The sequence below is a fragment of the Rhinatrema bivittatum genome, chromosome 8 (assembly GCF_901001135.1).
Source record: "Rhinatrema bivittatum chromosome 8, aRhiBiv1.1, whole genome shotgun sequence".
In the NCBI taxonomy this organism is placed as follows: domain Eukaryota; kingdom Metazoa; phylum Chordata; class Amphibia; order Gymnophiona; family Rhinatrematidae; genus Rhinatrema; species Rhinatrema bivittatum.
This window is the reverse complement of record NC_042622.1, coordinates 161476618-161494513: the sequence shown is the minus strand read 5'-3', so window position 1 is coordinate 161494513 and position 17896 is coordinate 161476618. Positions and strand designations below refer to the sequence as shown.

Here is a 17896-nt window from a genome sequence, read left to right as displayed (position 1 = left end):
CGCCCGCTGGATTAAAGAAGTTATCAGAGCAGCTTACGTAGAGGCCGGGAAGTCTCCGACTCTACAAGTCAAGGCTCATTCTACTAGAGCACAAGCAGCATCTTGGGCAGAATCCAGGATGCTGTCACCTGCAGAAATATGTAAAGCGGTGACATGGTCCTCCCTCCATACCTTCTCTAGGTTCTACCGTCTGGATGTCCAGGCCAGGGAGGACACAGCATTTGCGAGGGCAGTCCTACAAGGTCCTCAGGCTGGGAGTAAAGCTTTTGTACATCCCATTCGTTCTGAGTCCATCTGGCTACACGCTAGGAAATGTTGAGATTACTTACCTGATAATCTCCTTTTCCTTAGTGTAGACAGATGGACTCAGCATCCCGCCCAGCTGCCAGTATACATGGGTTTCACCGATCCAAGGTAAGCCATGTCATTCTTCTTACATAAGAGCGTCCCCTTTTGCCAGGTGTCGACGCCTTCCGGTTGAGAATGCTGGCGGTCTCCAGCTACTATCAATCGGTCAGGGGAATCCTGTTTCACTATTTCACTGAGCGTCAGTACACACACATCCATAACAGCTTTTGCAAGGAAGATTACTGAGTTGCTGCGCTTCCTGTGGGGGTATATATACCCGTGCTGACGTCAGATCCGTCTCCAACTGCTATCAGGAGCACACTATACCCATTTGTTCTGAGTCCATCTGTCTACACTAAGGAAAAGGAGATTATCAGGTAAGTAATCTCAACATTTTTGGACTGCCAGGTAAAGTATTCAAGGTATTTCAGTTAGTACAGAATGGAGCAAAGAGGTTGATTGCAGGTTGTGGCTATCGGGAAAGGATTGCACCACAATTCAAACTGCCTCGTTGGCTCCCATTGAAGTTAAGAATTCAGTTCAAGATTTTGGATATATTACATAAAATTATGTATGGTGAAAAGACTCCATGTCTGTCAGATTTGATAGTTCCTTATGTGTCTGTAGGAGGGCTGAGGTCTCAAGAACAGAATCTACTTATACCTTCTTGTATTAATTATTGATTGCAGGAAACTAGGTGGCGAGCATTTTCAATAGCGGGTCCAGGATTGTGGACAGCATTGCCAGTTGAACTTAGGAAAAATGCTGACTAGCTCAATTTTAGGAAAAAATTAGACTGTTCTTTAAGCAGGCATTTGAATGATTTAGGAAGAGTATTTTAAGAATTATGGCTTGATTTTGCTGTTTTTGTAAAATTTGATGATGTTTGTGAAAGTTTTATGATTTTGTAAGCAGAACTGATCAAAGATTTGTATCTGCAAGATAAAAAAAAATGTAAATAAGATGCCAGGCCATTCATATGTTCACCTGATAGCATCAGGTTCCCAAGTGTGAGAAGGTAAAAATAAACTGCAAGCTTTTGCAACTTTACAAATCGAAATGGTTTGTTTACAGAAAGATGCAAAACTGCCTGTGTCATTGATTGACTGATCACCATGGGTATCTTTCAGTGCAGCTGCTGAAATTCTTCCTTCTATTCATTAAGCCTCTTATGGGAGTTGCCCCAAAGAATGCATGGTTGGAATAATGTCTGCTCCATTGGAGGATAGAGTGATGAATGCCTTCATATTCTGCTCTTTTCCTAATAGTGCCTATGGGAATTGGTTTCCTGGGGGTAAACCATTGATCCAGCAGGCCATGGCCAAGATAATGAAGGCAAACCCTGCTTTGTATGTGCTGCGAGAGAGGATCCGCAAAGGCCTGCAGCTGTACTCTTCAGAGCCCACAGAGCCGTACTTATCCTCCCAGAACTATGGCGAGCTCTTTTCAAATCAAATCATCTGGTTTGTGGATGATACCAATGTCTACCGTGTGACTATCCACAAGGTGAGTGAGGAGGGGCAGGATAAAGAGGCAATATTTGAGATAGAGAGTACACCACATGGTCTTGAACATAGAAAAGGATGCAAGGTCAGTGTACCAAAATTGAGTATAGACCCCCAAGAGCTGTGCTGCTGGGATCAGTGTAGATGGTGCATTCTGCAGGAATATTTTATTTCCAGCAGCCCAGGATTGAGATGAAACACTATGGTCTCTTATTTACCAGAATATGACCAGAAGCTGCTGGGCATAGAAACCGATGACTTTGCTGTGAACTGAAGAGACTGCACAGTTGGAAAGATTTGTGTCACATAATGCCTTAGTGCAACTCTTAATACCCACTCGGGGTCAACCCTATGGATGCTTTGAGGCTTCTGCCCAGCAACGCTGCCATATACTGGTAACGATTCACCTGCCAGCTGGATTCCCTCTTGCCTCTGGACAAGCTATGCCCTGGAAGCAGGGGGTTGCACAGTTTTAGAAAGGAACCTGCAGACTATATACACAAAAAATGCTGAGCTTGCCAATTGGTCACAGATGGAGCTAGCTAACATACGGGCCGATACAGTAAAGTGTGCTCCGGCGGAGCGCACTGTTTGGCCGCACATTTTCGACACGCTATTTTTACCCCTTATACAGTAAGGGGTAATAGCGTGTTGAAACGCGTGACCAACCCCCCCCCCCCCCCCCCCCCCCCCCGAAACTAATAGTGCCTGCAACAGGCAAATGCATGTTGATGGGCCTATTAGTCATTCCCGCATGATCCAAAAAGTAAAATGTGCAGCCAAGCCACACATTTTAATTTCGGCCGGCACCAGGGAAGTGCACAGAAAAGCAGAAAAAACTGCTTTTCTGTACACCCTCCGACTTAATATCATGGCGATATTAAGTCGGAGGCCCCAAAAGTAAAAAAAAAAAAAAAAAAAAAGTAAAATCTGCCCGCGGGTTGGAAGATGGATGCTCAATTTTGCCGGCGTCCGTTTTTCGAACCCATGGCAGTCAGTGGGCTCGAGAACAGATGTCAGAAAAATTGAGCATCAGCTGTCATACCCGCTGACAGCCACCGCTTCTGTCAAAAAGGAGGCGCTAGGGATGCGCTAGTGTCCCTAGCACCTCCTTTTACCGCGGGCCCATATTTACATGTTTTTTTTTTTTTACTGAATCGTGCGCCCAGGAGAGTGGCCTTGGGTGCGCGTCGGGAGAGCGGGCGCTTGCTGGCTCTCCGAGGTTTTTCTGTATCGGCCTGTAAAAAATTAACAAATAGTAAGAACAGCGAAGGAAAAAAAAGATTTTAATTTGCGAAGAGCCAGCAGGTAAAATAACAGGATTCATACAATTAACATGTTTCACTGTACTTAACCAGTGACTAGAGAGGTTAGGATAGGCTGAGCTGGGATCGTCACACAGTTCTGGTTCCTCTGTATCCCCAGCTGAGGCTGGAGAGTTCTAGTGAGTTCTGGAGTAGACCGCACTAGAGCTGGGCCTGTACAACCAGCTAGCCCAGGGCCTTGGCTTCTTGACCAGATGCAATACAGAATGTTGCAACATGACACCACCTTGTGGAGACGGGGAGGGGAGTGTGCATGCCAAGTCTCACTTTGGGATATGCAGCAGGTTAACCCATCAGAAATGAGAGCACAGCAAAAGTTAGGCTGCTGCCCTGTCAATTCAAGGATTGCAAGGGAAAAGATCTTACGGGGGAAAGCCAAATTCTCGGGGAAAAACAGGGAAATGCAGCGCGCGCACACCCCTCTTTCACCACAATTTTTTTGTTTGTTTTAGACTTTTGAAGGCAACTTAACTACAAAACCCATCAATGGAGCCATTTTCATCTTTAATCCCAGGACAGGGCAGCTATTCCTAAAGATTATCCACACATCTGTGTGGGCTGGCCAGAAGCGTTTGGGCCAGGTGAGTGACAACTACCAGTCTGTCTGGCATCCATACTCATCTGTCTGGGATGATTTTATTGTAGATATATTCTATCTTTGACAAAACAGAGTAAATGAGGGAAATAGTGATGAGAGGTTCAGACTGGTGTTGATGTAGCTATGAGAACAAATAAACCTTGATAACTGTAGTTTCATAATCCTAACATGACAGGATGCTGCCATTCCTAGGCACTCAACAGATAACAGAGACTTGTACATATATAAGGCCTGATTTTACAAAGCATTTACACACACACAATTCGGTTTTACTCAAGTAAGTGGACTTTGAAAATTGTTACAATATGTAACATTCAGTTGTCCGCAGGATATACTCGAGTAAATGCCTTTTTAAAATTGCTGCGATTGTATGTTACATTTACACACACAACACCTTTGAAAATTACCTCCATTACCTTATTCTTCAGGATTTGGCTATTGATGTGCCCATGGGGAAGGTACTGTGTAATTTGTGTGATTCCAGTTTGGAAGAAAGCGCTCACCTTTTTTATTTCTTCTCTAGCTGGCCAAATGGAAGACGGCTGAGGAAGTGGCAGCTCTAATCCGCTCCCTCCCAGTGGAGGAACAGCCCAAGCAAATCATTGTTACCCGCAAGGGTATGTTGGACCCACTTGAGGTAAGAAGAGGAGCTTCAGTGCCATGTGTTCACCTGGATGGCCTTACCCCGATATTTGCTCTAATGAAGAATGTGGTTGATTCTGTTTCCAGTTCCCTCAGAAGCCTGGTAGTGGGTTGTACCAGAATGTATGAAGTCTGAGAAAATGATTTGTTAAGCATGAGGAAATCCTAAATTACTGGCTTATCCTCTTTCTTTCTGGATTCCAGGTGCATTTACTGGATTTCCCTAACATTGTGATTAAAGGGTCAGAGCTCCAGCTGCCCTTCCAGGCCTGCCTGAAGGTGGAGAAGTTTGGAGACTTGATCCTGAAGGCCACAGAGCCCCAGATGGTTCTCTTCAATCTCTATGACGACTGGCTAAAAACCATCTCCTCTTACACGGTGAGGACTCCAGCATAACCTCTGTAATTCCTCTTTACTGCTGCAACACAATTTTGTCCTGTTTGTGGAATGTAGCCACTGATGCCTTGACTTTCCCTGGGATAGGAGTGTGTAATAACAAATTCAGGCATGGTGAGGCGGTTATGTTTGTCAGAAGATTGTAGGAGCTTAATCATGAGGCTTAACATGTAATGTCTCACAAATGTGTGTGTTATAGTGGTGCGTATCTAGATTGTCTTGCCCTTTCCCTACCCAGTTTTCACCTTTCCTCCACTCTTAAGAATTTGGTTTTATTTCAGGGACAGCTCCTGTTGTCTCCCAAGGAACTGAGGAATTTCCTATGTTACATGCCTTGCTTCCTTTAGAAGAATTGCAGACTTCAGCTTTCATTGAAATGTTTACCAGTCCTGGGGACAAGGGAGTCCCAGTCATTGTGCAGTGGTGACCCCTAGTGGCTGCATTTAGGACCCATGATTTCAGAGTTCCAGAGAGCCCTTGTGTAGTCCCTGGCTGTTCTTTCAATAACTGAGCTAAGTGAGTTGAAAAGGGGCAGGGAAGAATCCCTGGGTAATTACAGAAGTGGTAGCTCATGGTGCCATAGCTCACTAGAGACTTATTCTGATTGAGCTGGATACTCAAAGGAGGAGGAGGAAATTGTGGTTAAAAAAAAAAAAAAAGCTACACCTGCCAAAGCAGATCTTCTGAAACAGTGTCTTATATTCATTTTAAAAATGTGTAATCCGCTGATCCACAAATCTTAGCAGATAACACACACTTCCCTGTACGTACCTGGATCAGTCCAGACAGTGGGTTATGTCCCCAATCCAGCAGATGGAGTCAGCACAAGCTTTGAGGGGGCGTATCCATATATACTACTACCCCCTCTGCAGGAGTTCAGTATCTTCTGACTCCAGCAGATGCGAGTAGGGGAATCAGGCTTCCCCTCCTTTTCCTTCACTTTCTTGCTTGATTATGGCTTGTTGTCTTTTTCTGTGGATCAAGTTTGTATCAAGCTTGTATTAAGTTTTAAAAAAAAAAAAAAAAAAAAAAAAGAGGCAGAGTTCTTTCAACTCCTGGGGAGTGGCTTATCTTCCTTGTCTCTTCTCTGCGGCCTTGCTGTTTATTTCTCGTTGTAGCCAGGGGTAAGTTTGTTTTTCCTTTGTAGTTTTTTCCTTTACAGCTCAGCCCCCGGTGCCCGCGAAAGCCGGTGGAGCCGGCCTCTTCGCTCTTTACTCCCTCACCCGCGGCCATTTTACAGCTCCTCATGGGCTGCTGAGCCATTTAGGGAAAGATGTCTGGGGCGGGTCGTGTGGCCAGGAAGGCCCCCCCGTGGCACCCTCCTCTATTTTCAGACAGCGGGCAGTGCGGGCCGACCGGGCCCCCCCCGCAGCGGCACCTTTGTGCGCGTGGCCCCCCCCCCGTGGCTTTTTCTTTTCTCCTGCAGCGATCCCGATGCCGCGGCCGTCCCGCTGTGCGGCCTGCGGAGACCCGGGGTCCCGGATTTCCCGGGAGGGCATCTGTGCACGATGCCTTCCCGGGGGGGAAGGTACCTCACAGTCCCTGACTGATTTCTCTTTTTTGCCCGGGCGGTGCGGGCCGGCCACTCCGCCATTTTTGGCGGGAACGGCGGCCATTTTACATTCTGAGCACCCTGAGGCGCAGGCCACGAGGGGGAACGGATCCCTGGAGGACTCTACCAGCGGGGGTGTTCCCCCGAATTTGGTGCAGGAACCAAGCACCCAGAGCCAGGGAGCAGGAACCACGCCGCCCCCGAAGCGCACCCGAGCAGGCCGGGGTTCTCTCCGGAGTTTATCCTGCTCATGCATACCGCTTATCTGCAGGGGCTGGAAGCACCTGTGGGACCCCCCCCTCCTAAGATCCCTCGGATGTCGCCCTCGACGCCGGCCCCCCCCGACCCTCCGGGAGTGGGGGCCTCCCGCCTTCCTACCCGGGTCCGATCCACGCCCGCGGCAGTTGGGGCGGTGCCAGACCCAGCGGGACATGGACTTGACCTCCCGGACGGGGGACAAGGGGACGGCACACAGGAGGGGGATGATCCCCGTACCCTACGCCTCTTCCAGAGGGAAGAGCTGGACGACCTCATCCCGCAGATCATCCAAGAATTAGATTTGGATCCGCCACCAGACCCGCCTGCCCCAGTAGCTCCCACTGTCATCACTTCTTCAAGGAAGGGAGATCCAGTCCTGGCGGCACTCCGGCCGAGGGCTCGGGCTTTTCCCATTCATGACTCGTTTTTACAACTTCTCACCAGGGAATGGGACACCCCGGAGGCCTCCCTGAAGAGCAGCCGGGCTATGGAAAAGCTGTACCCGCTCCCCGAAGATTTTCTGGACCTCATCAAGGTCCCAAAGGTGGACTCCGCAGTGTCGGCGGTCACGAAGAGGACGACTATCCCAGTGACGGGAGGTGCGGCGTTGCGGGACACACAGGATCGTAAGTTGGAAGTTTTCCTTAAGCGGGTTTTCGAGGTCTCCGCTCTGGGTATGCGGGCGGTGATGTGCAGTTCGCTTGCCCAGCGGGCTAGTCTCCTTTGGGTGCAACAACTCCTCACGTCTCAGAACCTGCCGTCCGATGAGGCTGCCCAGGCAGATCGGCTAGAAGCCGCAGTGGCGTATGGGGCGGACGCCTCGTACGACCTTTTTCGGGTCCTCGCAAGATCCATGGTTTCGGTAGTGGCAGCATGACGACTACTGTGGCTACGCAATTGGGCGTCTGATACGTCCTCTAAGTCCAGTCTGGGCTCTCTTCCCTTCAGGGGCAAGTTCCTCTTCGGGGAGGATTTGGACCAGATCATCAAGTCCCTGGGGGAGAACGCTGTTCATCGGCTGCCGGAGGATAGGTTTCGACCATCCAGAGCGTTTTCTTCTTCTCGGACCAGAGCCAGAGCGCATCGGCGCTACAGGGGCTACAGACAGACGGGCTCCCGGCCATCCGCCCCCAGGTCTCAGCCCTGGTTGCGCGCCTTCCGCGGGCATCGGCCCGCACGCACTACTCCCGGAACCGGGAACCACTATACCAAGTCTTCACAATGATGCCAGTCTCGCCCACTCCCCTGTCCCCAGGATTGGGGACCGACTAACGTATTTCTAAGCGGAGTGGGCACGGATCACCTCGGACCAGTGGGTCCTGGATACCATAAAACACGGCTACGCATTGGAATTTGTCCGCCCCCCGCAGGGAAGGTTCATCTTTTCCCCCTGTGGCTCGGACCTCAAGAGAGGAGCGGTGCAGCTGACTCTGGACAGACTCCGAGAGATAGGCGCTACTGCGCCCGTGCCCTTCGGAGAGGTGGGCTCGGGCCACTATTCCATCTATTTCGTCGTACCAAAGAAGGACGGTTCCTTCCGGCCTATCCTAGTCCTCAAGGAAGTCAACAAATCCCTTCGAGTCGTTCAGTTCCGCATGGAAACGCTCCGGTCAGTGATTGCGGCGGTGCATCGGGGGGAGTTCCTCGCCTCCCTGGACTTAACGGAGGCCTACCTGCACGTTCCCATCCGCCCGGACCACCACAGTTTCCTTCGTTTCAAAATTCTGGACCAGCATTTTCAGTTCACGGCTCTCGCGTTTGGATTGGCGCCGGCGCTGCACACCTTCACCAAGATCATGGTAGTTGTGGCGGCAGCTCTCCGGAAGGAGGGCATCCTGGTTCATCCTTATCTGGACGATTGGCTCCTCCGGGCGAAGTCATTCGATCATGGACGCTCAGCGGTGACTCGAGTAGTACGGTTTCTACATTCCCTGGGATGGGTAGTGAACTTCTCCAAGAGCTCCCTCATGCCCTCGCAACGCTTGGGTTTTTTTTGGGGGCAACTTTCGACACCCTACTGGGCAAAGTTTTTCTGCGCCAGGACAAAGCTCAATCCTTGCGGGATCACACACGACGGTTCTCTGCGTTACCAGAGCCCACCTCCTGGGACTACCTGCAACTCCTGGGAGTGATGGGGTCCACCATCGACCTTGTACCTTGGGCTTTCGCGCACCTCAGGACCTTACAGTGGGCGCTCTTCTCCCATTGGAAACCAGTATTGCAGGACTATCAGATGATTCTCCCGCTCCCACAGAATGCCAGGGACAGTCTGGGCTGGTGGTTGGATCCGCCGAACCTGGCCCGTGGCATGTCCCTCGATCTGCCAAATTGGGTGGTGGTGACCACCTATGCCAGTCTAGCAGGCTGGGGTGCAGTCTGCGATCGAAGCGCCACGCAGGGGACGTGGTCCACGGTGGAGGCGAAGTGGTCAATCAACCGTCTGGAAACCAGAGCGGTCCGGCTAGCTCTGCGACATTTCCTCCCACTTCTTCGGAACCGAGAAGTCAGAATCCTATCGGACAACGCTACCACCGTGGTCTACATCAACCAACAAGGAGGCACGCGCAGCCCGCAGGTCGCGCTCGAGGCGGTGCTGCTGATGCAATGGGCGGAGCGTCATCTTGTCCGGCTAGCGGCCTCGCACGTCGCCGGTGTGGACAACGTCCAGGCGGACTTCCTCAGTCGTCAACTGCTGGACCCGGAGAGTGGTCTCTCTCCGACAAAGCAATGCAACTTCTCGTCCATCGGTGGGGGGCCCCCCACTTGGATCTGATGGCGTCCGCTCTCAACGCCAAGGCTCCACGCTTCTTCAGTCGCCGGAGAGAGCGCGGAGGGAGTGGATGCCCTGGTCCTCCCGTGGCCGCCATATCTTTCTTTTCCACCATGGCCCCTGGTGGGCAGGATGCTCCGCAGAATAGAAAGCCATCAGGGGACCGTGGTTTTCGTCACCCCAGAATGGCCCAGGCGACCCTGGTTTGTGGACCTGCTACAGCTGGTGATCGACGGGCCAATCAGGCTGGGGCACCTCCCCCAGCTCCTACATCAGGACCCGGTATTTTTTGAGCAGGCAGAACTCTTCTGTCTTGCGGCCTGGCTTTTGAGAGGCGCCGCCTCCGGCGTCGGGGCTACCCGGAGGCGGTAGTATCCATGCTATTGCGGGCACGAAAGACATCGACGTCGGCGGCCTATGTTCGAGCTGTGGTGTACCAGCCAGGCCACGAGACCCGCTAAGGCTTCTGTACCTCAGATCCTTCAGTTTCTACAGGTGGGGGTGGAAAAAGGGCTCACCTATAATTCACTACGGGTTCAGGTGGCCGCCCTTGGTTCGCTGTTGAGCGATGGGGGCTCTCTTCTACAGCATCCTGACATTGCTCGTTTTCTCAAGGGTGTCGAGCATATGCGTCCTCCGTTACGGGACTCTTGTCCCTCCTGGAGTCTTAACCTTGTGCTTCGCTCCCTGTCGGGACCACAGTTTGAGCCGCTGCGCAGCGCAACGATAAAGGATCTCACTCTCAAGACTGTATTTCTTGTGGCCATCTGTTCCGCTCGACGCATCTCGGAGCTGCAGGCTCTGTTGTGTAGAGAGCCCTATCTCCGTTTCTCCGACTCTGGAGTTTCGCTTCGCACCGTTCCCTCCTTCCTTCCGAAGGTGGTTTCTGCATTCCATGTGAACCAGACGGTGGAGTTGCTGTCCTTCTCTTCCTCAGAGCCGAAGTCTCTCCGTCTCTTGAATGTCAAGCGCACTCTGCGCCTCTATCTGGAGGCTACAAATGAGTTCCGAACCTCTGACCATCTCTTTGTACTCTGGGCCGGTCCTAAGAAGGGGTCTCAGGCCTCGAAGACTACCATTGCCAGATGGCTGAAGGCCGGCATTGCTGCTTCTTACATTGGGGCGGGTCGGACTCCCCCACCCAGAATCGTAGCGCATTCTACACGTTCTCAGGCGGCTTCCTGGGCGGAGGTTCGCTCGGTATCCTCGCAGGAAATTTGTAGGGCAGCCACCTGGAAATCGTTACACACGTTCTCGAGGCACTATCGTCTGCACCTCGCCTCTTCGGTCTCTGGACACTTTGGCGAGCAGGTTCTCCGAGCAGGCCTCGCAGGACCCCACCTGATTTAGGGAAGCTTGGGTACATCCCACTGTCTGGACTGATCCAGGTACGTACAGGGAAAAGAAAATTATTATTTACCTGCTAATTTTCGTTCCTGTAGTACCATGGATCAGTCCAGACGCCCACCGCGTTTGGGTTCTTGATCCTGCTCAGCTCTGCGCTACTTCTTACTCACAGTGTTCTGTGTCTTCACAGTCGTTTCTTTTCACTGTTTTTCACAGCTCCCTACAAGTTGGTAGGATGTTTGCAGTTACTTGTTGCGGTTACAATTGTTTTCATTATCTGTTTCCACAAACTTGATCCTTCGGGGGTTTCTACTCGGGCTTTGATATACTCGATACTGAACTCCTGCAGAGGGGGGTAGTAGTATATATGGATACGCCCCCTCAAAGCTTGTGCTGACTCCATCTGCTGGATTGGGGACATAACCCACTGTCTGGACTGATCCATGGTACTACAGGAACGAAAATTAGCAGGTAAATAATAATTTTCTTATAATAAAATCATCAAATTCCCTGTATGTACGCAGATCAGCCCAGACTCCTGGGTTTTGCCTCCCCTCCAGCAGATGGAGACAGAAGTTTTAACGGACTCCGTCCTATACCCCTGAGGTGCCACCTAGAGTCTGTCAGTATTTCTCTGTCTCCAGCAGATGGTGGAGGTGCAATCCCTAGAGTCTGGGTTTTTACTTAATTGGTTTACTTACCTGGTGTAATTGTTAGTGTTAGTCAGAGATCAGATATTTGGAAGGTTTCTGGCTCTTTAAAAAAAAAAAAAGTTGCTTGTGCAGGAACAACAAAGAAGACACAGCAAGTTTCCTCCAAGCCTCCCAGGGGGTTGGCAGGTCCTGGTGGGACCATCCCCCCTGATATTAGAGGCAAAAGAGCAAAGGGTTGAGAACCCAGGGACTGCTAGAGCCGGAGGGTGATACCGGGGAGCCCGGCTCACTCACCCTCTGCATGCAGGTCAGCAGAGCCTTCAGAGCACGGTAAAAAAAAAGAGGTGAAGTGATTTTTTTTTTTTTTTTTTGCTGTGGGCCCGGCTCAGTGTTCTCTCCATCTACTTCATGGTGCCAAAAATGAAGGAACCTTCCGACCCATCCTGGACTTAAAACAGGTCAATAGGGCCCTAAAGATATCTCTGTTTCGCATGGAAACCCTGCGCTCGGTGATAGCGTCCGTGCACAAATGGGCATTCTTGGCATCTCTGGACCTGACTGAGGCATGCTTGCACATACCAATTCGACCGGATCATCAGAAATATCTGCGGTTCGCAGTCCTCTGGCATAATTTCCAGTTCTGCGCGCTACCATTCGGACTGGCAACAGCACCCAGGGTGTTCACCAAGGTGATACAGTGGTTGTGGCAGCAGCCTTGCGAAAGGAGGGTATTCTGGTGCATCCTTACCTGGATGACTGGCTGATTCGGGTGAAATCTGAAGTTCTATGCAGAGCAGCGGTTCAGAGGGTGCTACAGCTGCTGAGCTCACTAGGTTGGGTGGTCATCCCAGACAAGAGCCATCTGGTGCCATCCCAGTCCTTGGAGTTTCTAGGGGCTCGTTTCGACACAATCCTGAGAGAGGTTTTTCTTACCGAGGAGAGACTTTCCAAACTTCTCACTCGGTGGAGTCCTTGCGGTCCATACCTCGTCCCAGAGCCTGGGATTATTTACAGGTCTTGGGCTTGATGGCGTCCACTCTTGAGCTGGTACCGTGGGCCTTTGTGCATCATCACAATGGGTCACCGTTGTGATGTTTCCCCTAGCTTACTGTCTTAACTAACACACACAAATCCTGATAACTGTAAACCGTTCTGATGGTGAAACCAAATGACTGTTAACAAAACATAATAAATAATGTGTCCTCTTCAGTCAGCTTTGCTCTCCCGATGGAATCCACTCTCAGGGCAATTTTATCTCCTCTTTCCACTGACAGACTCGGCATGCTCCAGTCTTCTTTGGTGGCTTTGTCTGGACAATTTGCATCGGGAAGTGGATTTGGAAATACCCTCCTGGATAGTGGTCACCACTGATGCTAGCCTCACAGGGTTGGGGGCAGTGCAAGGCCAGTGGACAAAAGTAGTCCTCATGGCCTATCAATCGGTTGGAGACCAGAGCGGTTCGGTTAGCATCCTTTGGTGGAGGGGCATTCCGTGAGAGTACTCTCCGACAATGCAACAACGGTGGCTTACATCAATCATCAGGGAGGGACCAGGAGCCGTCCGGTAGCGACGGAAGCTCAGCTCTTGATCCACTGGGCGCAACAAAATCTGAACAAGATTGTGGCGTGTCACATTGCTGGGGTTGACAATGTGTACAGGCAGACTTTCTCAGCTGCCATCAGTTGGACCCGGGGGAGTGGGAACTCTCCGCGTTTCGTCTTCTGTGCCAGCGCTACACCAGGCCAGCCATGGATCTCATGGTGACGTGCTGCAACGCCAAGGCTCCTCGATTCTTCAGTCGATGGCGGGAGCCAGGATCGGAAGGCGTAGATGCCCTGGTCCTCCCCTGGCCAAAGGACATCCTGTTGTATGTGGCCGTTGGCCGGAAAGGTTCTATGCCGCATCGAGGTTCATCCAGGAAAGGTGGTACTCGTGGCTCCGGAGTGGCCAAAGCGTCCGTGGTTTGCGGATCTCCTGAATCTAGCAGTGGACGATGCACTTCGGTTTCGGGCATCTCCCAATCTTCTGCTTCAGGGTCCCGTTTGTTTCAGAGAGGTAGATCGCTTCTGTCTAGCGGCATGACTTTTGAACGGCAGAGGTTAAGGAGTTAGGGTTACTCGGATGCAGTGGTTGCTACTTACGGTCCAGGAAAAATTCTACATCCATGGTGGGGAGTTTTTTAATCCTGGTGTATAGAACGCACCATGCAACCATCCAGGGCTTCTATTTCAAATATTCTGGACTTCTTACAGGCAGGGTTAGCCAAGGGTTTGGTGTTTAATTCCCTGTGAGTTCAGGTGGCTGCCCTTGGCTGTTTGCATGGCAAGGTGCAGCGGGTGACACTAGCCTCTCATCCAGACGTGGTTCGTTTTCTGAAAGGGGCCAAGCATTTGCAGCCTCCAGTCCGGAATCCTTGTCCCTCCTGGAAATTGAATCTGGTTCTCCGCGCCCTTTGTGATGCTCCTTTTGAACCTTTGAAACAGGCAACGTTGAAGGATTTGACGCTGAAGGTCATTTTTCTGGTGGCTATTTCCTCTGCATGGTGTGTTTCCGAGCTTCAGACTTTGTCTTGCAGGGAACCGTTTTTACGGATATCAGAGACGGGAGATTCATTGCGCACAGTCCTCCTTTCTTCCGAAGGTGGTGTCATTTAAATCAGTTGGTGGAGCTTCCTTCCTTCACGGGACTGGATTTCTCTGATCCTGAGTTGGAGTTAAGGAAGCTGAATGTGAAGAGGATGTTGTTGCGTTACCTGGAGGATACGAACAGTTTTCGCCTTTCAGACCATCTATTCGTGCTATGGAGTGGCCCCAAGAGGGGTCACAAGGCATCAGAAGCCTCTATCATGCGCTGGTTGAAGGAAGCTATTGCGTCAGCGTACACCGTGCAAGGTCATCCGGTCCCGATTGGTCTTAAAGCTCATTCTACCCGATCACAAGCAGCCTCCTGGACGGAGTGCCAACAGGTGTCGTAGCAAGAGATTTGTAGAGCGACTACCTGGAAGTCTACACACGTTTACGAGGCATTATCGTTTAGATGTCCGGGCTCCAGAGCCCGGTTCCTTCGGGGCCAGTGTGCTTCGACGGGACTCTCTCGGTCCCACCCTGATTAGGGAAGCTTTGGTACATCCCAGGAGTCTGGGCTGATCCAGGTACGTACAGGGAAAAGAAAATTGGTTCTTACCTGCTAATTTTCTTTCCTGTAGACCACGGATCAGCCCAGAGTCCCACCCAAGGGAAGATGGAGAGTCCGCTCGGCTGGTAGTGTTTTCTATGAGTTTTTCAACATGCCCCCCTTTTCAGGGTAAGAGTATGGGCATTCATTTGTTCAACAAGTTTGTTTTTTTTCATTCCCTCTGTTCTTCGGGGAGAGGTGGTGGTTTATATAGATGTTATGGTTGAATTTTCTGCTTGGGTACAATGTAATACTGACAGACTCTAGGTGGCACCTCAGGGGTATAGGATGGAGTCCATTAAAACTCCTGTGTCCATCTGCTAGAGGGGAGGCAAAACCCAGGAGTCTGGGCTGATCCGTGGTACTACAGGAATGAAAATTAGCAGGTAAGAACCAATTTTCCTATGCAGCTTGGGTACATCCCAGTGGTCTGGACTGATCCTGGTATGTACAGGGAAAGGAAAATTGGTTCTTACCTGCTAATTTTCGTTCCTGTAGTACCAAGGATCAGTCCAGACCGCTGGGTTGTGTCTCCCTTCCAGCAGATGGAGTCAGAGAAAAAACTTGAAGGCACCCTCTGATAACCCAGTGTGCCACCTGCGATCCTTCAGTGTAATCAGTATCCGAGTAGAAGAAGTAAATTAAACAACCAATAACTAGATCAAGAGAATGCAGCTGAACCGATAACCTGTGCAAACAACTATATACATGAAAAGAGTACGGATAGAATAACGCATCAAAAGTCTTCATTCTTCATAGTCCCCTAAACACTGTAGAGAAAAAAAGAAACAATTGAGCGGACTCTCCGGAACACTATACCCCTGGGCGGGCGTCTGTACTGATCCTTGGTACTATAGGAACGAAAATTAGCAGGTAAGAACTAATTTTCCTTTCCCTGTACATACCAGGATCAGTCCAGACCACTGGGATGTACCCAAGCTGCCCTAAATGGGGAGGGACCTGGAGAGTCCCGCTCGAAGCACACTGCTACCAAAAGAATCGACCTCCGGAGCCCGGACGTCTAAACAGTAATGCTTAGCAAATGTGTGCAAGGATTTTCAAGTCGCTGCTCTGCAAATCTCCTGTGGCGAAACACATTGGCTCTCGGCCAAAGATGCCGCTTGAGATCTAATCGAATGAGCTTTTAGACCATCTAGCACTTGCTGGCCGTGACATGTATGCCGAAGCAATGGTGTCCTTCAACCATCTGGCTATGGTCGCTTTGGAAGCCTGACATCCCTTCTTAGGACTGCTCCATAAGACAAAAAGATTGATAGACGAAAAGCATTAGTCACTTCCAAGTATCGCAGAAGTACCCGGTGGACATCCAGTCTCCTCAAGTCCTGAGTCGGAGGAGAATTCCGATCCAAATCTGGAAAGGCAGGCAACTCAACCGACTGGTTCATGTGAAATGCTGAGACCACCTTAGGCAGAAAAGAGGGTACCGTCCTAAGCGAAACCCCAGAATCCAAGATCCGCAAGAACGGTTCCCTGCAGGACAGCGCTTGAATCTCTGATATATGTCTAGCCGAGCAGATCGCCACGAGGAACACTGCCTTGAGTGTTAAATCGTTCAACGTAGCGCACTTGATAGGCTCAAAACCACAGAGTCCACGGAAAACCAAATTCCAACTCCACGACGGACAGACGGCACGCACCGGTGGATGTAAATGTTTGGCACCTTTCAAAAACGCGCCACATCCGGATGTCCTGCAAGAGACGTACCATCAACCTTACCTCGTAAACAGCCTAACACCGCTACCTAAATGCGGAGCGAGCTGTACGCCAGACCCTTCTTTAAGCCTTCCTGCAAGAATGTGCACCATAGTGGCCTGGTGAACATAAGTAAGAGAGGTAGATGTTTTCCGTGTACGCAGCAGAGTCAAGATAACCGCATCTGGATACCCCTTCTTTCTCAACTGCCGCCTCTCATAAGCCAAGCCGCCTGATCAAAAAATACTGGACCTTGTCAAAGTAAATTCGGAAGGTGACAGAGACGCAAGGGGCCTAGGTTAATCAGGTCTGCAAACCACGGCCTCCGTGACCACTGTGGAGCTACGAGAATCACCAGACCCCGGTGGGACTCTATTCTTCTCAAGACTTTTCCCACCAGCGGCCAAGGAGGAACACATAGAGTAGCACGTCGCAGGGCCATGGAAGGACCAAGGCATCTACCCCTTCTGCCCCGTGTTCCCTCCTGTGACTGAAGAAACGAACCGCCTTCGCATTCAGCCGAGTAGCCATCAAATCCAGTCGGGGTATCCCCCACCGATGAATCAAGAGCCGCATTGTCTCCTCGGACAGCTCCCACTCTTCGGGGTCTAGCCGCTGGCGACTGAGAAAATCTGCCTAAACGTTGTCCACTCCGGCTATGTGAGAGGCCACTAACTGAACCAGATGGCGCTCCATCCAGGCCATCAACCTGTCTGCCTCTGTGGCCACTGGATGACTCTTTGTTCCTCCTTGTCTGTTGGTGTACGCCACCGTCGTCGCATTGTCTGATAGAACTCTCACCGATCGCCACCGAACAAGTGGGAGAAAACTGCATAACGCTAGACGAACCGCTCACATCTCCAACCGATTGATGGACCACTTGGATTGCTGAGGTGTCCATTGCCCCTGAGCCGATCGCGACTGGCAGACTGCCCCCCAACCGGAAAGGCTGGCATCTGTCATCACAATCATCCACTGGGGATTCTCTAGATCCATCCCTTTCTGTAAGTGATTGGGAACCAACCACCATTCGAGACTGGTCCTTGCGGGATCCATGAGGGGCAAAGGCAAATGGAACTCCTCGGACTTGGGATCCCAGAAGGAAAGCAATGCCCTCTATAACGGCCTCATATGAGCAAACGCCCAGGGGACCACCTCCAGAGTAGAAGCCATAGAGCCAAGAACTTGCAAATAGTCCCTCACCTTGGGCAAAGGGAGGGCCAAAAGCCGGCGCACCTGAGATATCAGCTTGAGCATTCTGTCTTGGAGAAAAACCTTGCCCACAGCCATGTCGAAACAGGCCCCCAGGAATTGCAACCCCGGGAAGGCACTAATTGACTCTTTGCAAAATTGACTACCCATCCGAGGGAGCGGAGATGATGCAAGACCGATTGAACTGCCTCTTTGCAAAGATCCTCCGACTTCACCCGAATGAGCCACTCATCCAAATAGGGGTGAACCAGTATCCCCATTCTTCTGAGGGCTGCTGCCAACATCACCATCGCCTTGGTGAAGATGCGAGGAACCATTGCCAAACCGAACGGAAGCGCCCAAAACTGGTAATGGTCGCCCAAGACCATAAACTGCAGAAACCTCTGACGCTCTTGGATTCCTA

At 51.0% G+C, this 17896-nt stretch overlaps 1 protein-coding gene across 1 annotated transcript in view; it reads left to right on the top strand.

Annotated features, from left to right (window-relative positions):
- PRPF8 (pre-mRNA processing factor 8) overlaps positions 1-17896 on the top strand; it is a 162470-nt gene that overhangs the window by 118650 nt on the left and 25924 nt on the right. The window contains exons 32-35 of the mRNA XM_029610882.1: positions 1617-1854; positions 3631-3759; positions 4300-4413; positions 4623-4796. Of these exons, the coding sequence (XP_029466742.1) occupies positions 1617-1854; positions 3631-3759; positions 4300-4413; positions 4623-4796 (655 nt within the window). The remainder of the gene's footprint in view (positions 1-1616; positions 1855-3630; positions 3760-4299; positions 4414-4622; positions 4797-17896) is intronic.